The sequence below is a fragment of the Notamacropus eugenii genome, chromosome 1, assembly GCF_028372415.1.
Source record: "Notamacropus eugenii isolate mMacEug1 chromosome 1, mMacEug1.pri_v2, whole genome shotgun sequence".
In the NCBI taxonomy this organism is placed as follows: Eukaryota; Metazoa; Chordata; class Mammalia; order Diprotodontia; family Macropodidae; genus Notamacropus; species Notamacropus eugenii.
The window spans coordinates 479,856,337-479,883,351 of record NC_092872.1 but is presented as its reverse complement, the minus strand read 5'-3'; the positions used below and the strand labels follow the sequence as shown (position 1 = coordinate 479,883,351).

At 39.2% G+C, this 27,015-nt stretch overlaps 1 protein-coding gene across 13 annotated transcripts in view; it reads right to left on the bottom strand.

Moving 5' to 3' along the window:
• Positions 1-22,532, bottom strand: part of SPTAN1 (spectrin alpha, non-erythrocytic 1) — a 60,072-nt gene extending 37,540 nt beyond the window's left edge. For 12 of the 13 annotated variants that reach the window (XM_072632595.1, XM_072632600.1, XM_072632603.1 and 9 more), the window contains exons 1-10: positions 22,323-22,532; positions 12,741-12,980; positions 10,377-10,502; positions 6,911-7,051; positions 6,456-6,602; positions 3,241-3,374; positions 2,901-3,045; positions 2,664-2,818; positions 1,661-1,796; positions 522-623 (exon numbers count right to left, since the gene is read on the bottom strand). In XM_072632595.1, the coding sequence (XP_072488696.1) occupies positions 522-623; positions 1,661-1,796; positions 2,664-2,818; positions 2,901-3,045; positions 3,241-3,374; positions 6,456-6,602; positions 6,911-7,051; positions 10,377-10,502; positions 12,741-12,977 (1,323 nt within the window). In that variant the 5' untranslated portion in view covers positions 12,978-12,980; positions 22,323-22,532. Of the gene's footprint in view, positions 1-521; positions 624-1,660; positions 1,797-2,663; positions 2,819-2,900; positions 3,046-3,240; positions 3,375-6,455; positions 6,603-6,910; positions 7,052-10,376; positions 10,503-12,740; positions 12,981-21,681; positions 21,757-22,322 lie in introns of those variants that run through there. The other variant, XM_072632596.1, reaches the window with a different exon arrangement.
• Positions 22,533-27,015: the final 4,483 nt, after the last annotated feature.

The window sequence follows — 27,015 nt, the reverse complement described above, 5'->3', positions numbered from 1 at the left end:
AAAGGTTTTAATTTGAAAGGTAAATAAACATCAACTTAAAAATTTTAGTTTTTTGCCCATTACTAAATGGCATATATCTTGTATTAATTTATGGTAAAGCCCTAATAATTTTAGTCACTCCTTAAATTTTTATGCTTGTAACTTAAAATGCAAAAAACGTTAATACATTTTGGATTTGGCCAATGTGGAAATGTTTTGCTGGAACATGCATGTTTATGATGAGGGTTTTCATTTTCTTTTTTGGGGGGAGACAGGAGGAACAGAATATAAATACATGTAATAAACTTATTTTTAAAAAACTTCATATGTTTGTAAGATTTTCTCACATTAATAAAATCTAAAGGCTGGATATAAGCCTGATAAATATAAATGTGTATCTATAGATACAGATGTATAGTTATAGATTTTTTTGGGGAGGGGGGGAAGGGTATGAAAGAAAATAATTGTCTTATAGGCTAGAAAAGGATCAATAGCCAGCTTTCAGATTCAAAAAATTTTCCACTCTCCACAATTTTGTTTACCTTTTCTCTCACTTCATCAGAAGCATAATGACCAGCAGCAAGAAGAGCCTGTCCTGATTCATCAGCAGATTTAAAACTATCTTCATGAGCATCAATTTCACCCTAGGGGAGGGAAAAAAGCATATAACTCCAACTCTGTACACTTGGCAAAAGTAGAAAATACAAACTCCATCTCTTTATTTCCAAAGGGGCCTTTTGAAGTATAAGTCAGAATATCACAAGGCATTAGAAACTAAACCAAATATTATGGCAAGTTTCTAAATAATCAATAGCAAAACCTCTTGATGTTTTTTGCAAGTCTGAAATAATAGCTCAGATTACTGAATCTCATTAGCCTTTCTGAACAAAGAATTTCTTCAAAAAAGAAAAAAGGGGGATGGTGGTGGTTACTAAAAAGCTTAAGAGGAGGAGAAGTTGGGAAAAACAGTATTCACAGAAAGCTTTTGTTCAAGAACACTCTCCCCAGAGAAACAAATGTTGAAGTTTAGCACCCAATAGGCATGTAAGAAAAAGACCAGACTGCAGCAGTAAGAACTTTGAAAATGTCACCAAAATATGTAAAATATGTAGGATCACAGATGAAGGGTTGAAAAGAATCTTACAAGCAATCTAGTCCAACCCCCTCATTTCTACAGAGGAGGCCCAGAAATCTCAAGAACTGCCCAAGATCCTACAGTGATTAAGTGCTAAAGGTAGGATTCAAACCTAGATTCTTTTGTGCTCTTTCCACTGCTTTTTTTTTTGGATTTATATATAACAAAGGAATTGGGAGTTTAAAATGAATCATTTCTGTCAATCAATCCCCTTCCAGCAGAGAATATACTACAGCAAGAATCAAAACATCATCCTGTCAATCCCGCCAGAACTCATCTTTTGGCCTTTACAGCTCTAGTTAACTTCTTGATGTTTAATCCAAGGTCACTGCAATCTACTAAAAGAAGCTGATAACTCTTAGCAGCAAAACAGATCAAGATAATGTATTCCAGGAATTACACGTAAATAAGGTTTCGACAGCCCATCCTATAAAGCAGACATGAAGTGATCCCTGATGAGATTTGAATCTGGATCATTGGAAATTCAAAAAGAAACCTCATGTGTCACAGGATGTACGTATTTTCAGAAGATCCTACTGCAGTTACCTTGTGTTCCTGGTGCCTGTCAAGTAGAGCTTCAGCCCCAGCTACATCATTGGCAAGTTCATCTGCATTTATGAGAGCCTTCATCTCAGTCACCCAACTGGTGAGATCTCGAAAGTCTGCAAGGAAGCGCTGAAGTCTTTGAAAAATCAGAAAGAAACAATGAGCTTTCTTCACCCAAAAGACAGAAAATCCTGCCCTCAGGTCCCAACTTGAAAAAATGCAGGGCTATCTCTGAACTGATACCTCTTTATTCCGTGCTATAATGTAACGAAGGATTGAAGGGGGTTACCAGGCAAAGAAATGATTTCAAAATAACGATTTCAATGCAAATCAAAACAATCCTTAAGTTTTACCACACTCCCAGAAAATTGGCAAAGGCAACAAAAGATGAGAATAGCCATTGTTAAAATGATTGTGTAAAGGTAAACGCTATCAGTGGAACTGAGAACTGGCGTCCAACCACTCTGGAAAATAATCTGGAATTATGTGAAGACAATGACTAAAATGCCCGTACCTTTTGACTCAGAGTCTTTCGAGAGGTACATACTTCAAGGAAGTTACTGACAAAAATGGGAACTGGGCAAACAAATTTGCAGCATATGAACATAATGAAGTATTACTGTGCAGTAATAAATAATGAACACAATGAATATGTAAGTATGGAAAGACTTAAATGAACTGATGTAAAGTGAAGTAAGCAGAACCAGGAAAATATGCAAAATGACTACTGTAAATGTAAATGATAAAACAAACTGAATATTGCAAAAACATAAATAAGCTTAGTCTCACAGAGGAAAAAGAAGATGACATATCCTTTACTCTTTTGCAGAGATCAGAGTCCACAGGTGTGCAACATTACACACCCAGATTTTTCTCCCTTGATTTCTCTGAATTTCTTTTCCTCTTTCTTTTTTAAGAAGAATTATTGTTATGATGGCTCTTTGTGATGAGAGGAGAAGGATACAGGGAGAAACGAAAGTGATGCAAAAATGTCTTTCCCTACCTATAAGAATCATTGAGGCGTGCATGTCTTTCAGCTGCCAGCGTGCGGATCTGCTCCCAATTTGTAATCAACTCCTCTCGTTTAACTTGGATCTGAGTAGCACTCAGAGGGTGGGATTGCTGCAGACGGTCTGCCTCAGCACACAAAGCTTTGACCTACAAACATATTAACTCTTAAGTACTGTTCTCTAGACCACTGTTAATTTGAAAGAATGAGTCAGTTTCCCGTCAAACCCACCTTGTCTTCTAGGGCAGCAAGATCTCTTTCTAGTCCCTCATGTTTCCGGAGTAAAGCCTGTACGCTGGCCAAGTCTCGGCCAAAATCATCAGAGGCCATTAATTGTTCCTTCTCCTTTATCCAGCTGATAGTTTCATCAACATCCCTAAAAGATACACACACCAGTTTATTCATAGGAATTTAGCACACCAAGGAGCAGGAGTCTTAGTCTTTCCATACGGCTGGTAAGATCTCCACACGTATCAAGTTTTTCTCTTGTATAAAGAGAGGACTGTGTCTCATTTGCTTGTTACAAGTCATAAAGACACCCACCTCTCTCTTGGATCTCTGAGGCCTGTACCTGTTAAAACGCTGAACTTCAGCTGCTCCAAAGAGCTTCCCCTGTCTTTGCAGAGCCAGGCCCTTCAGTCGCTGCCAGGCTGCATTCACTTCATCCTGCTTGGTCTTGATCAGGTCTTCTTCAGGATGTTGCTCCTAAAAAAAAAATAAGATGCAATAAAGGGGACATGTATGAATAATAACTTCTGGCCCATCCAGTTACAGTAAATCACCCTGGGGTTGTAATGGCATCTTATGAAAGCCTAATTTCCTGTTAAAAAATATGTATCTCATGACAATTTACTACATGGTTTGAAATTAAGTGCTTATGTGAACTTCAATTATTTCTTTGGTAATTAAGATCAATGACCTTGGAGGGAAAGAATCCAGCCAGCATGTCCTAAAGCACCCTCTATTTGCCAAGTACTGCTATATAAAGATAAAATTTAAACAATTTCTGACCTCAAAGGTGCCACATTCTTCTGGGAAGAAACAATAAGAAATTAGACAAAGACAAATATGAAATAAATATAAGTGAGAGTGAGGGGGAAAAACTAGTTACTAAGGGGATCGGGTTAGACCTTGGATCAGAGGTATAGCACTGGAGCTAAGGGCTAAAGGGAACTAGGGATTCTGGGAGAGTGAGACTGAGAAGTGAATGTGTTCTAGGTGCAGGCATATGGAAGGGTGGTAGTGTTCTGAGTGGAGGATAGGAAGCCGGACAGTTTGGATGGAACACAGAATGCACAGTGACAGTACTACGTAATAAGCCTGGAGCGAGACTGAAGAGGATTTTATTCTAGAGGCAATTTGGAGCTAGTAAGGGCTCTAGGGTCAAGATTTTATTAGGAAACTGAATGGAACATGGAGCAGACAGATACAAAGAGACAAATTCAAAGGCTAGTCTTAAGTCCAGGTAAGAGGTGATAAGGGCTTAATCTACAGGTAAATAGAACAAAAGAGACAAATATAAGAGATGCAGAGCTGTAATAAACAAGACTTGGAAGATGATTAGACATGGAGGGTGTGGGAAAGAGGAGGGTTGAGGAAGACTCTAAAATTGGGGACCTGAGGATGCTGGTATCCTCTTCAGAAATTCTGAGCATGCTGAATTTGGGATGCTTACTGGGTCAGAGTAGGCAGTTGTTGCTGGAACTCATGAGAGAGATTACAGCTGAATATACAAACATTTGGAAATCACCTGTATAGAGATGACCAGGTAAACCCGTAGAAGTTGATGAGATCAAAGGAGTAGAGAGAGAAGATCTAGGACAGAGCTTTCTCACATGGACACATGAGGGCACATAGGAGATGACGCAGTACTGAGTAAGTATAACCAAATAAAAAAGGCAGAAGTACCAGGAGAAAGCATTGTCAAGAAAACCTAGGGAGGAGAGCAAAGTATATCCAACAAGAAGGGTTGATTAACAGTGCCAAATCCTGCAGAGGCCAAGAATGTTCAGGGACTAAAAAGAAGACGCTGGATCTGCCAATGAGAGAGGTCACTTGTAACTCTGAGGAGACCATTTTCAACTGAGTGATGAAGTCACAAGCCCAAATATGCAAAGGGTTGAGGAGTGACATGAGAAGTGAGTTAACTCTGGAATTTGGCTGCAAAGGAAGAATAAATATAGGATAAGAGTTTGGGAAGACAGTAGAGTCAAGTGAAAGACTGTTAATTAAAGTTTTCATCAGACAAAAAAAATTTTTTATTGGCTTTACCTACACTCATAGATGCTATCTAATTTATTCCATCTATTCAACAACTTAACATTTTTATTTGCAAATTCAACAGCCATTCCTCCTCAAGTTCTGTGCTTGTGAACTGCTTGTGGGCCTATGAAGTAACTTAGTCTGCACACTTAGAGATCCAAAGCAATCAATCTGCTTCTGTTTCCAAAGTTTCTTAAGGGTATACACATTTCTTTCAGGACACCGCTGATGATTTTCAATGGAGTGGGGACTTCAGGACATTAGGAGAACAAGACAGCAGATCTTTTACAGTATTTTGTGCCACACGGGAAGGTCAGGTTTCACGGGTAGAATGAAAGTCAATTTATTTCATTCAACATATCTAGGTCCAGAGAATCTAAGAATGTCTTCAGCCAGAGCATTTAAAATTGAAATTGTCCCTTAAGGAATAGTTGAACAAGTTATGGAATATAAATATGATGGAATACTATTGTGCTCCAAGAAATGAAGAAGGGGGATGGTTTTAGAAAAACATGGGATGACTTGTATAAACTGAGAGTGAACGGAACCAAGAGAACAATTTGTATAATGATAATAATTTGGAAAAGATGAATTACTATGAAAGAATTAGGTACTCTGATCAATGTAATGACAAACCACAATACCAGAGAATTAATGATGGAAACATCCTCTTCCCCTCCTGAAAGACTCCATAGAGTATGAGGCATGTTTTTGGACACAGCCAAGGCATGAATTTGTTTTGTTTGATAATACAAATTTGCAACAGGGGTTTTGTTCTTCTTTCATCCTCAATGGTAGAGGAAAGAGGGTTAAAGAGGGTTGATGGGAAAGGGGAGAATTTTTGTTAATTGGAGAAAAACACATACATACTAAATTGTCTGAAATACAAATTTCTATAAAAACTATTAGTAGTTGATGTATATTAATATACAAGCTTGTGCAAGCTAAAATTTTATTCTATGAGGGTTTAGAGCGTGTGTTAACACAGTATGAACTCTTCAGAAGAAGGAAACAGACACAAGAGGGCTGTTTTTGCACTATAACAACAGGGTAGGACTCCTTTTCTACAACCTTTTCATTACAAGGCCTTCCCTAAGCCAGACTACCTCAGGGACCTGGGAAGACTTTGAATCACAGTGGAGGCAAGGCATAATCAGGCTTGATGGAAGCTTGCCAATCCTTTCTAAGGAAGCTCTTCCTACCACACCCTCCCCTGAGAAACCCTTTGGGGCAGAGCTTCAAATGAAGCTTGATTAAGCCTCACCCCAAATTGGGTGGAGGTGAGAATGCTCAAATGGACTCTTCCTTTTGCTTAAGTAGGAAAGCAAACATTCTCAGGAAAATAGCAGATATCTGTCAAACTGACTAACTGAACAAGACAGTCGCCAGTTCTTTTTGGGAAATGTGATCCCCTGAAAGATTATAAATAATACCCAAATTGCCATTTTTATTTCCTTTTGAATTCTCGAGAAGAAGTTGGTATTGATGATGTTCCAGAATGCACATGATTCTTTTGCTGTTTACCTGGATGAGTTTGGCAGCAAACTGGTTTACTTCATTTACTCTTTCCTCATGAGCAGCCATATCTGTTTGAAATTCTTCAAATTTCTTCTGTAAAACTTCCACATGTTCTAGGTCCTGACCCAGCTCTTCTGAAGTAACAATTGCTTCCTGTCCAGTAACAGAATCAGAACCAGTTATCCACTAAAGCACAAAAAACAGCCTTCTTTATGAAGAACCAGGTACGAAGATACACATGTTTAGAACAGGAAGACTCAGAGTGTCTAATCCCTGAGAATAGAACAAAGTCCTTTAGTATCATTTAACTTCTTTTCAAAAGTCAGGTCAGTCACATTTTTGTTGAAGACCCTCCTATCATCATCTACCACCTTATCATTTCCACCACAAAATCCTCTTTCTCTTCCCAGATACTCTCCACCGTTCGGCTTCCCTTCACAAGAAACGCAGGGCAGACCTACCTTGTCAGTGATCCAGTCCATCACATCTTCACATTCTCGTAAATACTGCACCAACTTCTGTGCTTGCAGTAATTTGACCCCTTTCTCTCGCATCTTCTCCAAGAGCAGTTCCCACTGGCGGTGTAGCTCCATCAAACGAGCCTGTGGAACAAAAGTCAGACCTACAGAGCACAGCCAGCCTCAGGGTGTTGGCAGTGAGCAACAATGTTTTTCAAGAGTTGCAAGTTGTCTGAAACATCACAAGGCTTTGCATCAAAATCTTCCTTTTAGATAATTACTAAGTTGAAAAGGCATTACAGAAGCAGGAAAAAAACATGAACGGTGACAATGAAAAATGAGCGGGCACTAAAAGCTAATTTGACGTGACTCAAGTCTTCATAGGCAGATATACTCTGGTCTGTTTTAAGGTAGTACTTCTCAAAAGTACTCAAAAAATTGAGTTTTGCCAAGCTCAAAAGATTGTCCCTGACAGAAGTGATGATGATCTAAAATGGGAAGGCTAACAGATTAATGGAGATCATCTAACTGGGAAGGATTCCCAATCAAGGGAATAATATAGACAGCATGGATGTAAAAAAAAAAAAAAAATTATAGGACTTAAGGGAAACAAATAAGCATGAAGACTGAGAAGGAAAGGTTCCTGAAATTTAACCAAATGACAAAAATGGGTTCTTGGCAGAATAACCTTAGGAGCTTGTGCTGAAGAGATTATTAGGAGAACACAGTTATCAAATCTGACTCAATTCAGACATCAAACAAATAATAATTGTAAGTCACATGCTCTTTTTCCAAAGTATGTATAAATATATCCTAAACAATATTTCCAGCATCATTGGGTTTTATTGGTTTGGGCCTGGCCAAATTAAGAATCTTAAGGTGGCTTGCAAAAAGGCAGGCCAAAACTCTATATTCAGATTAAGGGTAAACATCTCTTCTTAATACAGTTGTTCCTACCCAAGATGCTGGAAGTTTCTCCATAACACCAACAAAAGCAAAAAACTAAACACAAAAGAGAAAGAGGCATGAATTCCACCCACTGTTGAAATGCTACTCCCATTAAAACTGTAACTTGAAAGCCAAGTTACTGAGGCTAATGGACATTCAACATAGGAGGATTCTCAGGAGACAACTGTGGGTATTTAATTTGAAAGAAAAAAGCAATAGGGGAGAAAAATAGTTCACACAAAACTCACTTCTAACATTGCTCATTAACACTGCAATTAAGTTAAGGAAGGAAGAAGAAAGTGGCATCTCCAAGGAATGGAAAAAGAGATAGCACATATGGCACAGTAAACACTCTACCTACTCGTATGTGGGACCCAATGTGGGTAGCTGTGACTATGGGACGACATGCAGTCCGGTATGGCGTGAAAGTCTGAATCAGTAATAGATAGGTTACCCACAATACAGCATACAAAAATAGTTTTTATTCACCCACTCAACAGCAAGTCAGTGATGACATTTTACAGATTTTGTTTGTTAAAAGCTCAATAAAGAATTACTGGTTTCTGAGAAGCAGAAGGAACTGAGAACACTAAGGCAAAGACCAGGGAAGGAACCAGACCAAATTTAAAATGTCACAAAAGATTAAACATATCCTACAAAAAATTTTATTCTAAAATTAACTCTTTATCCAAAGCAAATTTAATTTTCATATTATTAAAAGTCTGATATAAAACAATCTACTAATTTAAGAACAGTCTTTTCTTTCCTGATTAGCCTGATCTTTTGAATTCTGTAGATCAGACACCAGTTTCACAAGGTTGTTATTAGTATGATTGTGGGTGGGTAAGTTGTCAAGGACTACTAGTCTGAACAAAGACTCCAACACTATTACCATAATACTTGAGAAATGTAGTGAAGGTTGACTGGCTGGAGGGAAAATTCTGGTCTTGGATCAGATATATTTCTCAACAGCAATTTGATATAAACAGCAATCTTTTTCTAAGGAGTAGCAGAGGTTAAAAAAAAAAGTGGAAAAAAGATAGGAAAGCTAATAGGTATTACCAATCAATATGGGTTGAAAATAACTAAAAGTAATAGTATATTAATACAGGTTAAGAGAGAGGACTAGAAGAAAATAATATTTTAATGACCCACTTAGGATTTGTCAAGCATCCCGAGGAGACTAACAAATCTGGATTTAGACAACTCATTTCCTAAATGATGCTAAAGATGTTATCTGTCTGAGCTATTCTGACTTTTTCCATTAGTAATATGGGAATAACACTACTGACATTGATAAAGGAAGCTCAGTTTGAGGAGGTAACAATTTATACCAGGGGGTGATGAACAACGCTGATTTCGCTCATCTCAATATCTATATATCATTCTAAGAAGAAATGGGCTACCACAAATTTTTGCTTAATGGAAAGGAATTGTCTTATGATTTCTCAGAGGGTTATTTCAGGAATAGAGAAATAGGCATTTTATAAAGAGAAAGTGCATTTGTTACTAGCATTTCTTCTATTAATAATAAAAGCAATGAATGATTGTTTTCAAACATGATGGTTGCATGTATTCATTACAAGATTGCTTATTACAGCAGATTAAAGGAAAAATTGACTTAAAAAATTAACTTGAAAAAAGTTATTAAAGACTTACAAAAATATAGAATATTATATATACTAGAGCACAGAAGCTACCTCTTCACACTTGATAGTAAGAGCATCTACTTAAGTCTAAGTTCTGAGGAAAATTTTTATAAAATATAAAAAAGCTTTGGTCAATCCTCCAAGGCAAGTAAGGTTATCCTGAAAATCAAAAGTGAATAAAAAGCACACTGAAAATAGCAGCATAAAGTCTATCCTACAGAAAACTATTTTCCCCAACTTCCTGGCATTAGAAATGTGCAAAACAAAAGTCAGAAGATCAGTTATTACCATACCCCCCCTTCCATGTGTTAATGCTGAAATCTAGTCATATTAGGTAGAGCACATGGCAGAAGGCCCAGACAACAAGCATGCTTCAGACTCATGGCTACCAGACGCTGAACCTGTTTATTTGTTGAAATACTTTTCCACTTGATTTTTTCAGAACAATAGCATCTTCCAGAGTAAGCCCAAATGAACAAGTAGCCAAAGAGGGCTGACCTCTGTTTATGTGGCAGTACCCTCATGTAAATTTGTCACCGACATGCCCTCCCACTGTTAATTGCCTCTCCAAAAAATATATGATTTAATTTGTCCAATCCTGTTGCTAGTATTTCTTTCTAGTTACTTTCTAGACTGCTGTCCAAAGAGGATAGTAATGTTCTGCAATGAATACACAATTACTGTTAATTACATTCTCTAAGAATCACCATAGTATTTGCTTAAGATTTGGATACTTCCTTTAAGGATTCAATAAACTCCTTTAGAATGTTTGAGAAATCCAAAATTTATTTAGTGAGTCAATCAGGTAACAGTTTTTATCAAATTCTTTCTACTTCCAGCCAAAAGTCACTGCACTGAGTACTCATACTTACTCTTATCGTTTCAGATGCAAAATGCCCTTCTGAGATCATCAGATTGCCAGTCTCATCCAGCTTCACGATGGCACCTGAATTCGCCTGCACTTCAGCTTCAAAGGCCTGGTGTTTCTGAAGCTTCCCCTGTTAGGGAAACAAGGAAGGAAGCACCCACTCAGGTCAACACAGCTTTCTTCCTGAGGCTCTCCCCGTCTCCCTGCACTGTCCGGTATCTCTTATACTACCAATGCTGTCCCTCCCTTTCCCCACTACTTGGCTCAAATACCACAATTTTTCAAAATACATTTTGCTGTATGAATAATGAGGGTATGGTAAAGGAAAAAAGTGTGTGTGTGTGCGTGCATGTATGTCTGTGTGCGCGTGTGCATGTGTAAAATAGAAAATTTCAATACTAAAAGTATTTTAAAATGAAATATAAAAACTATTACGTATAATGTATATATTTATTGCTACTTTTTTCAGTACCTTTCAATTCTATGAGAATATTTTGCTTGAGAAACTGACAAGTTAAGTGACCCTTCTCGAATCACATGTGCTGGCCCATGTGTCACAGGCAGGACCTGAATTTCCAGTCTGACTTCAAGGCTAGCTGTCTGACCCACTACTCCAGGGAGCCTTCCTTTAAGAACAGTTGCAAATCTGGACTGGCAGGAGTTTCCTACACAAGTGAGATCCACCTTCTTCCCCAAAAGCACTTTTATTCATATTGATAATGGTCTTTATCTTCATCATTTTTTTATCATCATTCTCTTAACAAGAATGTGATTACAGGCCACATGGTTTTACGATGTCAGATCTGTAACCGGAGAAACTCCTTGGCTTACTTTCAGACTAAGGTACCCTGAATTCATATTGGGGCTGGGAGACTTCCAAGGGAAAAGACTCTGGCAGCTCCAACACCAATGCCAACCATGCCTCCAAGAGTGGATTTGATGAAAGTGCAAAATCTACTTATTTTACAGTCATATTAAGTGCCAAGCTCATATGTGGGAGGAGGAGGGAAGGATGAACAAGGAAACAAATGAGCTAGTCATTCCTAATAATGACATCACTTTGTTTCATGTACAGGTTTACACCATAAAAATCTTTCCTCTTCACAGGCTTTTCGACATCGGCTTGCTACTCTACAATCCTGCAAGCAGTCAACCTTTTAATAACTCGTTATTCATATTTTCATAAAATACTAAGCTCAGATGAAGCTTCAGAGGTTTAGGAGCAAAATTCTATCTAAGGCAGTTCAAGGTAAAGATTTTTAATTCATAGCATACTTTTGGCAGGACAAAAGAATCCAAGTATACACAACACATACTTGAAACCATAAAAATTATCTCTCCAGAACAGAAAGAATAGTATTTTTATTGATATGCTACTGATGAAACATCTGGCATGTATTAAATATTCTACAGTAATTGTCTAGAGGTAGTATGGAATAGTGAATGGACAAAGTGCTGGACTTGCGTCCAAATACCACCTCTGACACTTTGTATTTCTGCTCCTCAGGCACTTCTCTAGGACTTATATTTATAAATAGTAAATCACAAGTGAGTTTTGGTCTGCACTAACACAGGGAACTTCCCTGTTGAGAGTTCTCCACAATGTGTATTCTTTTGTCTATCATCATTTTGAATTCACATCAATAACAAAAATATAAACGTAATGTTTTAAAATTAATACTGTAAGAGATTAACGAATGGGATGCCAAGAAACTGCTTACAAATCATTCAAGACAAATTGCCTACTGATAGGATTTTAAATAAAAAGTTCTAGAGTCAGTGCTAATATTAAACTATAGCTTCATATAAATTCATAGTAAATATATTTTGCTACAGTAATCCTGTATAACTTACTTTAAAATATTCCAAGTACTAAAAAGATTACACAGTGGATAGAGAGCTGAGCCTGGAATAGGAAAGACCTGAGTTCATATGTAGCCTCAGACATTTACTGGTTGTATGACTCTGGGCAAGTCACTTAATTTCCATTTACCTCAGTTCTATCAACTGTAAAATAAAAATAACAACAGCTCCTATGTGAAAGGATCAAGTGAAATCTTTGTGAATCTATTTAGCATAGTGTCTGACACACAGCAGGCATGAAAGAAATGCTTATTCCCTAACCCCTTCCTTTCCACAGACACACCATTCAGTACTCTGAATATTTTAAAATAAATTATACAAAATTAATAAAGCAAAAATATATTTACCATGAATTTACATTGACAAGATCCATCAAATATTGGGCTTTCCTATAGGCTAATTTCTCTTGGAATCACTTTTTTTTTTTAAATAAAATCTCTTGCCTTATTGTATAAGCCTAAGAGTTCAAGAATTTAGGTGGGCATTTCAGAGGGCTGAGACTTACCTGCAAGTTGGTTGGGTCCTTGTAATTCTCATCTGATGCAATCTGTAGCTTCTCCTGGATCCATTTTTCTAACTCTTCGGCATCACGTTGGAAAAACTGGAATCGGTAAGAATCCTCAAGCTTCTGACGTCTAAGGGTTGACAGCTCCTTAAAGCGGTGGTATCGGTCTAGAACCTGCTGTCTCCTTTCCTGGATATCTTCTGCTGTTTCCAGCACTTTGACCCCACTTGGGTCCATTTTCTGAAAAGCAAAGTGTTTTGAATTATAAATATGCTTAAACAGAATCAATGAAAGAGAATCGGCATGAATATTCCCAAGTTGTTTTTTTTTTTGCTTTGACTAAATCTGTGATTTCCTGGGGTTGAGGAATGGAGGGGAGAAAAGTGAGGGATACTGGATAAGGCATTTCCTATACCATTGTAGGTCTATACCTTCTCTGTTACTTAGTTCTACAAGATGCCTGGGGCCCTGAGTGGTTGAGTGTCTTCCTAAGGTCAACCAGCCAGTTAAGTAACAGAAGCCAGGACTGAACCAAGGTCTTGCCAATTCTCTATCCACTCTTGCCATGTTGACTCCCTGTTCCCAACATATTTCAAGGAAAAGAGCTTTCCAAAAGACTAGTTCATACAAGTAGAGATAAGAAAGGGGTGCTACTTCCTAGCAGCCCAACAATGAAGCTCAGATTTGGACTGCTTACTTACCTTTTAATTTTTAAAACCTGTACATGTCTCTGTGTATTCCCAAAGTGATTAATCAATGTAGTAGAGGACAATTCAAATGCAGAACAGAGAAGCTGTTCTACAGTTGTTGATGGAGAATCCTAAAAGGCCTTTTGAGAATTCAAAGACTGTCCTGTCCAACTATAGTAATCAAGACTCATTGCCAAATTCGTTCAAAAAGCTCTTTCATTTATTATTCCCATTTCCTTGTGGGGAAAGTAGAGAGAATTAAACTTTCCCACTGCCTGCCAACTTTTAATTCAGTTATTTTCTCTTTTATTCCTGCTCTCTCAACCTGATTTAGAATTTCAATGAAGATGAGAAATGACTACAATGATCAATCCTTTATATCAATGAGGTTAAATATGAAAATTAACCATTATTGGCTGGCTTCTCTCAATCACACCTTGACTTGAGACCAAAGAAGTTAGATAGGTGACCGTCAGATTAAATCAAGCTTAACAAATTGGCAAGAAATCTAAAACAAAGCACAACTAAATAACTGGGGTTACAAAACTTACATGCGTAAGTTAAGGTAATAACCTCTAGGTTTGACTTACTTAGTCCTTACTTGACCTTTTAGAAAGATGGTAGGTTTTAAAAAGGCAGTAAGTTTAGCTTCAATTTCAAATCCCTTTAGTTCATTTATTAGAGAAGTCAGCTTGTTAAAAGCTGGCAAACCAAGAAGGCAGAGTTGTTCTGTTGCACCCAATTTCAAACCATTTTTACATGGTAGCTGACTGGACAACTTCACTGAAATTTAAATGTCAAAGAGGTAACAGGATGTGAAGAACTCAAGAAACTTTTACCAATCAAAAGGGCCATTCTCATCCCTTCAATGATTTTAATAGACAAATGAAATGGGTACAGAGAAGAGCGACATCTCCAAATCTGTAAAAAGCTCAAAAATATTTGCTACTCAGGAAACAGTTATAGAATCTAGTAAAGCAAATTTTCTTGTACTATTTGGTTTGGGCTATCATCATCTGTGAGAAATTTGCACCTTTGTCTAGCTTTGGGACTAAATAAATGGAGATGAGAGAATAGAAAGGTCATTTTGAAAGGTCTTAACAATGAAGCTTAGATTACCCTTTAGTTTTTTAAGTCACATATGTAACTATTATGACCAGAATCTCCTGTAAAACTACACCACTACTGAGAAGAGGTCTAGATACAGTCAATGTGTTTCCAATTGAAGTACACTAACTGGAATACATTAAGTGACAACAGTCACATTATAACTCCTCCTGTTTCTCATGATATCTAAACAAGACTGGTTATTGTGGGGGAAAGCAGGAGCTTTTTAGTTGAGTTCTGAGCTCAACTTGGATTGCAGGAGTTTTAAGTGTATTTGCAAAGGATGAGGTAAGGGCTTAATAATCCATCCACAATTTCATTTTCCAAATTAAAAAAACAGGTGTTTCATCTAGAAAGAAGTTGTACTCATGACTTAATAGACAAAGCTAGGAAATATTAACTAGAGAAACAAAGAACAGCCTCAACCTATTTAGCAAGTCTGAATCACATTTAATGAGTTCAGCCCAAGGTAATCTTGGATATATCATAGTGCAACATTTTGAGAAAATTTGCTGCTCTTTTCACTGTAACTGAGATATGCCACAGGGAAATAAAGATTAAAGACGGAACTTTTTATGGCGTAAGAAGGACAATAGTAAAATTGTTTCTAGAAAAATAGGAATAAAGAATTAAAAAAGAAAAATAAGATTCTCTTTCTAGCTTCTGAAGCGTTTCTCTTAAAAACAAAAGCCTTGCAAGAGAAAACATAAATTATAGTGAAAACACACACCAGACAGTAGCTGAATTTTTCCAAATGTAAAGGCATCTTTACATTATTTTCTTGGTGTCCTAGTGCCCAAGCTTATTTTGGTTAAAACAGTATTGGATAAAATTAAAAAGTAAATATCTTGCTGATAGCACCATCCCCACTACCACACCCTGTATTTTCTATTGGTTCCTTATTCATTACAGACATGATTTCATTAATCCTCAAATCATCACAAGGGAAATAAGATATACTGAGTGTTTTCATTCTTATAGCTCAAGAAAACTGAGGCATACAAAGGCAAAGTGGTCTATCCAAAACATTGGATATCATGAAGTCAACAGTAAGGCTACAAACTGAGCCCAAGTATTTTGTATCCTGATTCACCACTTTGCCTACTAAACAAGGGACTGCTAACCTTTTTTTTAAGTTAATAAACTCCTACTGATTATATCCACCCTGAGCTATATTGTCTACGCTTTAATTAAAATGAATCTTGCAGTTAAGAATTGAGATATTCCCTGAGATGGCTGGGCAAATCAAACTACGGGTGAACATTTGAGAATCCCTGCGTTACACCATACCACCCATCATCTCTCATACTTACATCTCCTACTGAATAAATAAGACACAGAAACAGGTTATAATCCTTCTTAAGAAAGGAGGAAACATAAATAAAATTTAAAAAAATAGTTCCTGCCAGCTCCTCCATAGCAAGGAATGTGTCAAACACAGGCAAGCTATAATCACTGGAGTTTCTGAAAGACATCTTAAATTCTAAAGATTGTTACTGTGTTATTTAGCCCTGCCTCTTCACATCACAATCTCCATTCCTATTCCATAATCCTTCAGCTGCTATGGAAACCTCCAAAAAATCATATTCAGTAAAAAAGCCCTTTGTGATGGAAAAAAAAAAATAACCCACCATTACGATGTTTGTCTTTTGAATGTTCTTCAGTCTCCCCAGAGCTCACTGGTCTTAATCTACCAATGAGGCTAGACCATCCAGAGGCCTGTGGCTGAAGTTACCAACCTAAAAGGATCTCTTTGTAGCCCTAGTGAAGTAGAGCCAGTCAATTGTATACCAAGTACTTTGGTCGGGTGATAATGGACTGTTCTTTCCCCCACAGCAGATCAGCTGACATCAGCAGGCCTGGGTTCTGCCAAGACGCAATCAGCAGTCAGCAGTCACTAGGGAGCTTGGAGGCTGAAAGTCATCCATGCTGCAGAATGAAGTCTGCATTCAGTGTTTTCATTTGTAGAATTACAAAAAAGCCCCCAATCTGAAATGGAACTGTCTCTTCAGTTTAGCTGCTATTTTCAACCTATTCTCACTGCCCCATCCTCAATGGAAGAGCCCCTAAAAAGCATAAGTAGAAAAAGCCCTTCCCAACTTGTTAAGAATTTTTTGAATTACCAAAAGCTATCACCATCCCATGGTGTTACATCTCACACAACATGATATAATTGATTGCATTCCTGGATTCCGTTTGCATACAACCCTCACCCCTCCCACAACTAAAGCTGCAGAATTACAAGGTACCTGCACCAGGGTATCTCCTAGCAATATTCAGTGGGCTATTAAGGTCAAGTTGGAGACAAAAAGTTCCATATTTGTCCTTAGAGGTAAATAAATTCTGGTCATGAGGACTTAAAAAAACGAGGAACTTAAGATAAGTCTTTTTCAAGTTCTAAACACTAAATTTCTAAAAAACCTCAAATGAGATAATTTTTTAGACTATTACAATTACAAAGCAAACAACTACTTATCTTGAATCAGTTTGTAAATGGATTTTTAAAAAAACCACTGTGTGAATACAATGGGACATTTAACAGTGAGTGAAGCTGGTCTAATAATAAAAATATTTATTTTAAAAATCATGCATAATCATCCCCTTCAAATTAACGGAAAACAAAAAAACATCAAATTTTTGCAGATAGTATTAGAAAAGAGTGATGCTAAAAAATAATGACGCCATTCAATGGGGGCTATTTATAAATGCTGCAATGCAACAGCCATGATGTCAGCAATCTTTCAGCAAAGAAAGCAGCTTGATCTCAGGGGGTTAAAGAGGAATTACAACCAGGCCACCAACAGTGATAAATAAAAATTAAGACTTTGTCAGCATTTCTACAGTACAATTTAAACTCTAGGGACAGAAGGGCCCAAAGATTTGGAACTTAACACCTAGAAATCCCAGATCAATTTTTCAAACCTACCTTAAAGCTTAATACATAACTGAACACGTCTGCATTTTCTAGATTTCTAACTGAAGGGCAGTTTGACATTAATTAGCATTTGCAGCTTCTAAATCAGTGCCCTACACACAGACTTTAAAATTTATTTGTTTAAAAAAATGTTTTTGCTTAAATAAATGAATAAAACTGTGCAAGTAAAATCCTCAGTATGGACTGAGGGACATTCGCAAGGTAGAGGGACTGTTAAGCAACATATTCAATCCAAAGGTCACAGATCTGGGGCACTGCAGACTTGGTATCTGCAGTGAGCTAGCACTTACAGCTTCTTTCTAGGGCTCATGAGTGGAAAAATTTGTAATGATGATGGTCAGAAGTTTCTACAAAAGGAAAATCTTGGATCACCATCCTTTCAGAAATGAATGGCACAGAAATTTGAAAGGCATCCAAAGCAACCACTATATAAATTCAGGCTTCCAGAGAGAGCAATGAATTTTTTTTTGAGTTGCATCTCAAATCACACTCTTATTTATTTTGCTGGAAGTTAAGAATACTATTCCACCTACTTGATCAAAACAAAACCAAAATGTAGCTTGGGAGGGGTTTTCCAGAAAAAAATCTGTTTTTACTCATTAACAGGATGAACAAGTAACCTGCTCCATGGGAAAAATCTTTGCATTAAGCCAAAGAAATGAGCCAGCGCAATCATTCAACAGTCTTGCTTTTTTGCTTAGTCAGACACCTCAAGATATTTGGAAAAGACAATGCAGCTGTCTTCGGAGAATAAATAGTAGCCTTACTTACTTAAATGTTAACATTCCCCAGCAAAAGTATTAACTCTATTGATTACTAGTTAGCACCTATGTTACATTAATTTTTTAGTTAACTAGGTATCAGCAGGGTCTTAGCGAGAAAGCAAATTATCCAGACTGCATTGCATCAAAATCCAAAAAGAATGTGCTTTTTGGATAATCTAGTTCCTGAATGCTTCTCAAATATCATCATATCACTTACCTTTTAACCTATAACATTCAGATCAGAAATACTTAAGCACAATATCTTTATTGTAGTTAGAACAGGAAACTGTTCTGTATTGTAGCCCATCTTTTAAAAACCCCATTTAAAGAGTTAAACAGGATCAATTTTTTTAAAAATAGGCTTGTACCTTGGATTTATTGCCTATAATCACAAGATCACCAAATCTATGATCTTGTCCAACCCCCTCATTTTACAAATGAGGGAAACTGAGGTTTAGAAGGATTAAGTGACTAGCCCCAGACCATACATTACTAGGTGGCAGAGGAGAGAGAACATGAATGCAGGCCCTGATTCTACATCAAAGGCTCTTTATACTGTAACATCATTATCCCTCCAGGTTTGAGAATCTCTATTTCTTTGGAAATGAATTCAACTTTTTATATTTTTAAAAAAAAATTATTCCAATTCAACAAGTGCTCTGAAATGTTTCAAATAAAATGGTTATTAGCTATTTTGGGTATTTTTTAAAGATAAAATTCAAAATTCCTATCATTCTAGGGACAAAGTTACAATAAAAATAAAAGCTAGTAGAGACAGGAAACAAACCCAAGTTGTGAACACAATGAGAACCAAAATGTCACTTTTACTAAGTGAATTGCGGTTCAAATTCTTTTCCAAACATTAACAACAATCTGTTTTGTCCCTTGGTTCCTAAGAGCCAAGCAATGACCAAGAAAGAAAAAATCCAAATCCATGACATGCAAACTACGGTCCAGTGATGAGATAATACATTCATGCGTCAGAAGAGGAAAAATACTTAAGGATTTAGAAATTTTAAAGAGAAGCTACTAAGAATCCTTCAATCACACACCACACCCCCCTTTCTCTTCACTCCTCAATCTCCATACCCCACCCCCAAAACCCCAACTTGTCTGCTTAACAGAAAGGTCCATGCAAGTCGAATTTCTCCCCCCTTCCCCCTTCTCTGGATCACAATCCTCTCTGACATCAATATTGTGCCATCACTGCAAAACAGGCAAACCAGAGAAAGCAACACATTTCCTGCATGCTTCATGTCAAATACCTGGACTCTGCGCTTACGAAACGATGACAACATGATGGAAGAATGCAGTCTAAAGGGGGAGGGGGAAGAGCAAGATAATATACTGCTAAAGGCAAACTGAACAACCAGGGTAAAATAAAGAGATCTATAAAAACCATTTGGGTAAATTTCAACTTCAGAATTCTTTTCTTTCCTTCCCCATGCCTTAAAGAATTAATGTAGCATATCATTTGCCACAATGCTAAATTTTATTTTTTTAAAAGCAAGCCCTATTTCACCTTTTATTCAGCTCTTTTATTTATTTTTTTTAATAAAGATGTGACTGATTACTTTCAAACTACACATAATAAGGTTCCTTAAGGAAAGGTGAGCCTCCCTTTCCTATATTCTAGAGTGTTTCATTCTCTATGATTAGTTAACACATCCTGAACAAGAAAAAACAAAGATTTAAGCAAAAAATGTTATGGTATTTATCTCTATACACTATCATAACCCAATCCATTGAAATGAGCCCAGATGAAGTCTGAGCTTCTTCTCCCAAATATCATTTCCTGTTTAAAAACAAAACAAAACAAAAAACTGGTCCAAAGGGAATACACTAAAAACATGGAAGAGAAATGACTATTTGAGGGAACAGCTGCTGTACTGTATAAGCGTGATCAAATCATCAGCTGTAGGAGTTTTTTGAGTTTTTTTTTTTTGCCTTCTCTTACTCTGAATTTACCATCAAGGCACTGCATTCCAAGCTACTGTACAGGGCTAACTGCTGCAGATGTACCCTTGCAGTTGAGTGCATACCTAGCACAATCCTTGCATAGCTCAGAAAGGATTGATTACAGTCAGTCCAGCAGGCAGGCTTACTGGACGCCTATTGCCCTTGACACAAGTTCAGCAATGGGAGGATTGTGCTGGACCTCTCCCAGTTATCCAACTCCCAGTATCTGCAATAAGCCCCTCCCTTTCACAAGGCTCATTCCAAAGAACCAGAATGTAATAAAGCCATTTTGAGCAAATAATATCCATTACTTAAAATGGCTTGTCAGTCTGAAAGGAAGATGTTACAACTTGACGAATAAATTAAATTTTCCTATTAGGTCAATTAAAAAATGTCCAATAGAAACTACATCTGTCCATACCACCCTTCAATTCTTTTCCTGACTTTGGCAAGGTCCCTAGATAACATCTAACACAGTTTAAGCGTCCCTCTGCTAATTATTGATCCACTTACCAAAAAAAGAATTAATTTCCTGCAGTAAGAAGTTGACTGCAGTATGATCTTTTCTCTGATTGGCCTCAATTTGACCTTGCAAAATGCACAACTTTAGTTAAAAATTAAAAAAAAAAACTTATGACAAGACAACCAATTACTTCTTCAATGATTTTTACATACCTCAGCGACAAGTACAGTGCTGTTCTTATAATATGCATCACTTTCTTTCTGTAAAAAAATCACCTCCCATCCCTTTGTGCTTTTCTGTCCTCTCTTTTCCCCACCCACAATATGGTGATGTATTTAAACCTGCATTCCCTGCTTACGGCAATTTTTTCAATAGATCACTAAAATACTGGTAAACTGTCACTCGAATTCTCTTCTATTCTCCCTCAAAAGGCCTGAATTTGGGCTTTTTCAATATGACGATAGTAGAACAAAGAGCGTTAAGTATTTCAGGATTCATTATGTAAACGCTTATTTTTCAAGTTGATTCACCTCATCCCAGCTTTCAAAGTCTGCCCAGTTACTTACAAATTTAGCTTTTAAACCTAAGAACAGATTTTAAAGAGGCAATTTACACTCTTGAGTTACAGACCTTTAAAGAAAACATCTTTAGAAAAAATTCACCATAGGGATTATTTTCAAACAACGGCTCCACCATTCAATGAGAAATTGATACAAAAAGGCAAATAAGTATCTTATGAATCCCAAGCACAACGGAAAAAAAACCTTTCTAACCTATTAAGGTTTTATTTGAACGGTTTTACAATTATAAATGTTTGCATGATACCAACTCGATTGACAAACCACAGCTGAGCTGGAAAAAAAAAAGGCATGTTTAGTGGAATTATAAAAAATGGTTCCTAAGGTCTGTTAAGGGCTAGAAAGATGCAAACTGGGAAGGGGGGCAGAGATGTCAAGGGTTCTTGAGGGATTTGTCTCGATCTCCCCTCCATCCAAGGACCCGCACGCCAACCCTGACCTCTCACCCGCTGGGGACTCGGTGAAGGGGGCTTCCCAACAGGAGCCTCTCACCCCCACGCCTCCTCGGAGGGGGTCTAAGCTGCCCCGACCCCCAGCCACGTTCATCCGGCAGCCTAGGCAGGGAGGGAGAAAGCAGAGCGGTGGGTGGGCTGGGGCGGGGGCCGGGCTGGCGGGGAGGGGGATGGGACCAGCTGGGCCGGCGATCCTCTCAATGACATTCCTGCCTCCGTCCGTCGGGGGAGGCTTGGCCGCGCGCTCCCCCGCGGGCCCCCGGCCCCCGAGCGAGGATGCGGGGGCGCGGGCGGGGCCGGGCGCGGGCCCCGCGCTCCGGAGAGGACCGGCTGGTTCTGGGCGGCCGCCCCCGCCCGAGCTCACCTGTCGGTTTCCTCCGGTCTCCGCCCCGCCCCTTCCAGGGAGCCCAGCGCCTCGAGCCCTCCCGGGGACCCTTTCTCTTCCCTTCCCAGCGTCCCCTCGGTCCCGTGCACCCCCCCAACGCTAGGGTGTGCCTCCCCACCTCCACCCTCACCTCCACCTCCGTCTCCCCACCCCCAGGGCTTCCCAGGTTCCCCAGGCCAGCCTCCGAGGCAGAAGAGGAAGCCGCCCTCGCCCGGCCCTGGGGGTTGAGGGGCACCCCAATGCCTCTCACCGGTTCTGGGGCCGGGGAGTGGGGTTCGCGGGGACAGAGGAGGGGATAAAAAGCTCGGCTCGGCTCTGTTCTGCTCCGTTCGTTTCCGCCGCGGCCAGTGAAGGCAGCGCGCGCTCCCCGGATCCTTTTATAAGCAGCCCAGGCGCGCTCCCGACGGCAGCGCGCAGGAGGGGGGAGGGAGGAATAGTTGGGAGCGGCGAAGAGGAGAAATCACGCAGCAAGGGGCGGGGAGGAGGGGTAAGGGGCGGGGCTTTCGGGCCTCGCCCCAGCTGTTTGGAGCGGAAAGGGCCGAGAGGTTCCGGAAGGAGCCGAAGGGGGGTGGGGATTGCGGAGCAAACTGCGTGGGAGTACAACGAGAAAGGAAGACGCCAGCGGGTGGGGGCCGAGAGCGAGCCCGGCTCGGCGCTCCTAGGGTGGGGCCGTTCTCCCCGCTGCCCCCGCCCCTTTGCACAGCCTCCATCCCACCCCACCCCTTGCAGAGATGCTGCGAAAGGGCAAAGAGCCGAGTTGGTGTAAGCGTAGAGAACGTCCAGTCCTAGGGTGGGCAGTCAGGACCCCTGGACGCACTGCCCCCGTCCCACCCTGATTCCTGTAGCTGGGAGCGTGCCTGCGCTCCTGCCCTTCCCCCGTGCCGAGGCGGGGGGTCCCGCAGGCATTCAGGCCAGTAAAAATAGCCCTTGCAGCCTCCGCTGCAGCACCCACCTCCTGGGAGAGACGGGGCCGAGACACGCGGGGCTAAACCGAGAGTGAGAACCGCAGCCTCCCGGGTCGGCGTGTCAGAAGCGCATTTAAAAACAGCAGATAGCCGGGGTCTGAACCTCGGAGACCCGAGGACAGATGGGAAGAGAGAACCTGCCACCTTGGCTAATAATGACAGTTCCCCTAGGAGGTTGAGGGCAGGGAGCACACGGCAGGTTGTTTCCTGAGAAACAGCAGCAGGGTACATTGGAAATAACGTTGGATTTGGAATCCTAAAACCTCTGTTCAAGCCTTCCATTTATTAACATGGCGATCCCCTCAGAATGTTCATCCGTAAAATGGGGACAATGCTTACATCACAGATGTGGTAAGAAATGAGATCAATACGTGTGAAAATCTTTTGTAAGCCAAAAGAGAGATATATAGGGGGGATATTTTAAAAGACATTATTTTTCGTAGACTCCAAGGCTTCCAGATCCCTCCCTTGGGGAGGAAGATTTGCAGTATGCTTCCCTCCCTCCCCCCCTCAGTTCTGCTAAAAACAGGAGCTGGAAGAAAACAGCCTTTAGGAGCAGTGGGAAAACCTAATTACCATGCTGTCAGAGAGAAGGAGATCTGCAGTGCTGAGGTGGATAGCCTCAAAGCCGCATCAGACTGCAGCCGTGTTCATTAAATAAACATTCAAGGCACTGGCTCTGCGCTCAACGTTGGTCCAGGCCCAGCTCGGAGGCTCCCCGTACTCGGATGGGCGGGTTCCTTCCTTTGACTTAGGAAGCTCTGCCCAGATTCCTAGCTTCCCAGTACCATACAGTTCGGGGAGGGAAATGTTTTTTCCAGGGGAAGCCATCATCCCAAAGGAAAAAGATGGCCACTCCCAAAAAGCTTTGCAGACTCAGAAAAATGGGGCAACAGGGCAAAATGTTTCCTGAAACCTTTTATATAGAGAAGACCAGAGCTGAAGGATTTCTCCCTAGGGGAATCATTTCAGTTAACAGCTGATCCTTTCAATATCCTTTTCCACTTCTGGCAGCAACAAAATATCTAATCAAATATTCAGCTCAGTGTATAAAATGGCTAACATCATCCGTGTCACAGGAAGCTATAGCTACCTAGAATGAGAATACCAATTTCCACCAGTAAGGAATGCATTTAATTTCAGTTATGGAGGGATAGTTATAAAAACCTTTTTATGCCTTTGTCTCCCACTGAAAAACACCCTGGCCTCATGAATGTTTTGCAGTGAGGTGGGGTTCCAACTACTAATGCCAAATACAAAGGAGCCTAGAAGCTTCGATACTGGACAGTCACTATAGTGATTACAGAAACCGCAATCTAATTCCTGTTAAGATATTAACTAAGGCTTTACCTGGAAAATGGTAAATCAGTATCAGTTGATGACCACCTCACAATTTAACACTAAGCATTTTAAAGGTTTTCCTAAAAGATCTATGTCAACATCTGCAGTTCCAATTTCCATTCATTTAACAAGAATTTATTTATTAGGAGGAATGTCTAAGCAGATTATCAAAGTATCTCCGTGGAAGAGCTCATTTAATGGAATACACTTTATACTGCTTTTATATCTTACAGGCTTTATCAAGTTCTGGCCAAGTACATTTTTTTTTTCAGATGAATACATACAAAATCAGGGGAAAGTACTAATTGCCTTTTTTCTTTTTTTTTTTTTAATGTATGCTCCACCCTCAAAAAGCACTTGCTTCTTAACCTGGAACTATTACAAGTTATTTGAAGGCAAGTGTAAGAGAATGCTGACTTATATTTCACTAACCAAAGTATCTCCTGAGAGAGAATATTGTGAAGCCTTGTGGGCTGGTAAAGTCACACTTGTTCACAAGTCAACATTTTGAGTTTGGTAGTATGGGTCCTCATTCTTTCCACCACTGAATTTCACTGCCTCCAAATGCCTTTTCATTGTGTAAAATTTCATCCAGGTTTTTCCAGATATCCTCCAGAGCATCTACCCAACACAGTGTGGGTTTTATGTGGTGTAGTTTCCTCAGTAGTCTATCAATTCACTGGTTGTTGGAAGAAAGTCTCATGTTTACCATACCAACAGATAAATTAATGTTTGTAGGCAGTCTTAAAAAAAAAGCCAATCAACAGACTCTTACCACCTGGCTTCTTTTCTCCCACTGTCACCACCAGGGCAGGAGTAGGCTATACATGGGACCAAGGGACATTTTGTAGTTTTATCTGTTTTATTGGTCACTGAGGCTGAAGAATTTACCACCTAGTGGCCAATCTGAAGGTGGTTCGAGAAAGGCCTTAGGGTTGCCTTTATTACCTCTGCTCAGGGCTCCTATTTTCAAAAATGCAGTATCAAAAACTCAGTGTAATCAGTTCATTGAGTAATCAGGCTCCAGTTAGTTAATTCACATTGATAAAAGTCACAAGAGGAGAAATAAACCAGAACATCAGTTTATTATATCACGATGAGAGACATATATAGAGGAACTGTGCTATCACCTGGGTGCTTCCTCTGTCAACATACTGGAACCTCTCTAAAGAAACGGTAAAATCTCTTTTAAAGAGTTGTGGTGGTAAAAACATTTTGTCATCTTGTAGCCAGCCTGGTGATGAGCTTCTCCAAACTTTGCTAAGCTAGTCCTTAGATAAGACATAAAATTTCCATCAGTAGGTCTTTCTAATTTAGTTTGAACTCGCAAGAGGAAAGATGCATTTGAGAACCCAGTCACTTCCATGCCATCATCAAGTAGGAGTTTAATGGAAAGGGAAATATTTTAAGTTAACAAAGTAGTCTGAAAAGTATGACTAGTTATATATACAGCGTGGCCCCTTGTTTCTAGTAGGTTCATTTAGGAAGCTAGAGCTCAAGATGGTGGTTAAAAGGACATGGAAAAGAGAAAAGAAAAATATCCAGATCTGATGTGGAATTTTTAAATATCTAGGATTTGTTCTCATTTCTATAAGGTCTGATCAGTGAACTCAGAATATACCTACCTTATAAAGTGATGTTAATCCACTACTGCTCAGATCCTCTCCACACATCACTCCTTGGGTTGCTTTTAGTTCCACCACCTTTCCTTTTGCCATCTATGGGTAACTTTATCTGGCCCAACTCCGGAAAATATTCTTCCCAGGGAAAGGCCCCCAGGGCTCATTTGAAATTGTCTGGAAGACAGCTGACTTTTTATAGATAAGGGATATCAAGGACTTCTGTCCTAATTCTAATTCATATTCATTATTTTCATTTTAAAGTTATATAGAGCACAAATTAAAAAGAAAAGGAAAATGGGCTCACATCTTGAAATAAGGTCAGACCTGGAGGAAAATTAGACATCAGGTAAGAACTTGAATAAAAACTGAATCAACTCACTACTACTTCAAAGAAATATGCTTATTCCATCAGCAATTGCATCTATCCAATAGATTTCTCTCTGTGTGATCTTCAGTATCAGTGAGCATCAAAAACCTATCTCCTCCTGCCCCTATCTCCATTTTCTTATTTGTAAAAAAGAGGAAGAGTAGTACTGTGAAAAGAGCACTAGATCTAGAGACAAAGAACTTGAGATCATATCTCACCTCTGATACTACCTGTGTAACCTTGGGCAAATCAAATCATTTAATCTCTCTGTACCTATTTCATCTATAAAATAAAGAGATTTAACTAGATGGCCTCTAGTTCTAGATCTACTTACATAAATTATATCCACTTGACATGTCTAAAGATTACTAAGTGACCTTGCAATTACCAAATAAAATACTATGTTAACAATCAACTACTTCTATCACCCCCCAGGTGGACAGAAGGGGCTCAGCTATTGACACCTAGCTAAACAGTTGATAAACTAAAAAAAAAGAGCAATTTTCCCAAGATCAGAGAATAAGAATCCTGACCATCTTAACTATAATTATATTATAGACTCCACACCATGATCCCCAAAGACACAGCCAAAGTCATAAAGAATTAACCATGCTGTTCTTACAAAGACCCAACCAAGAGCCAACTTGC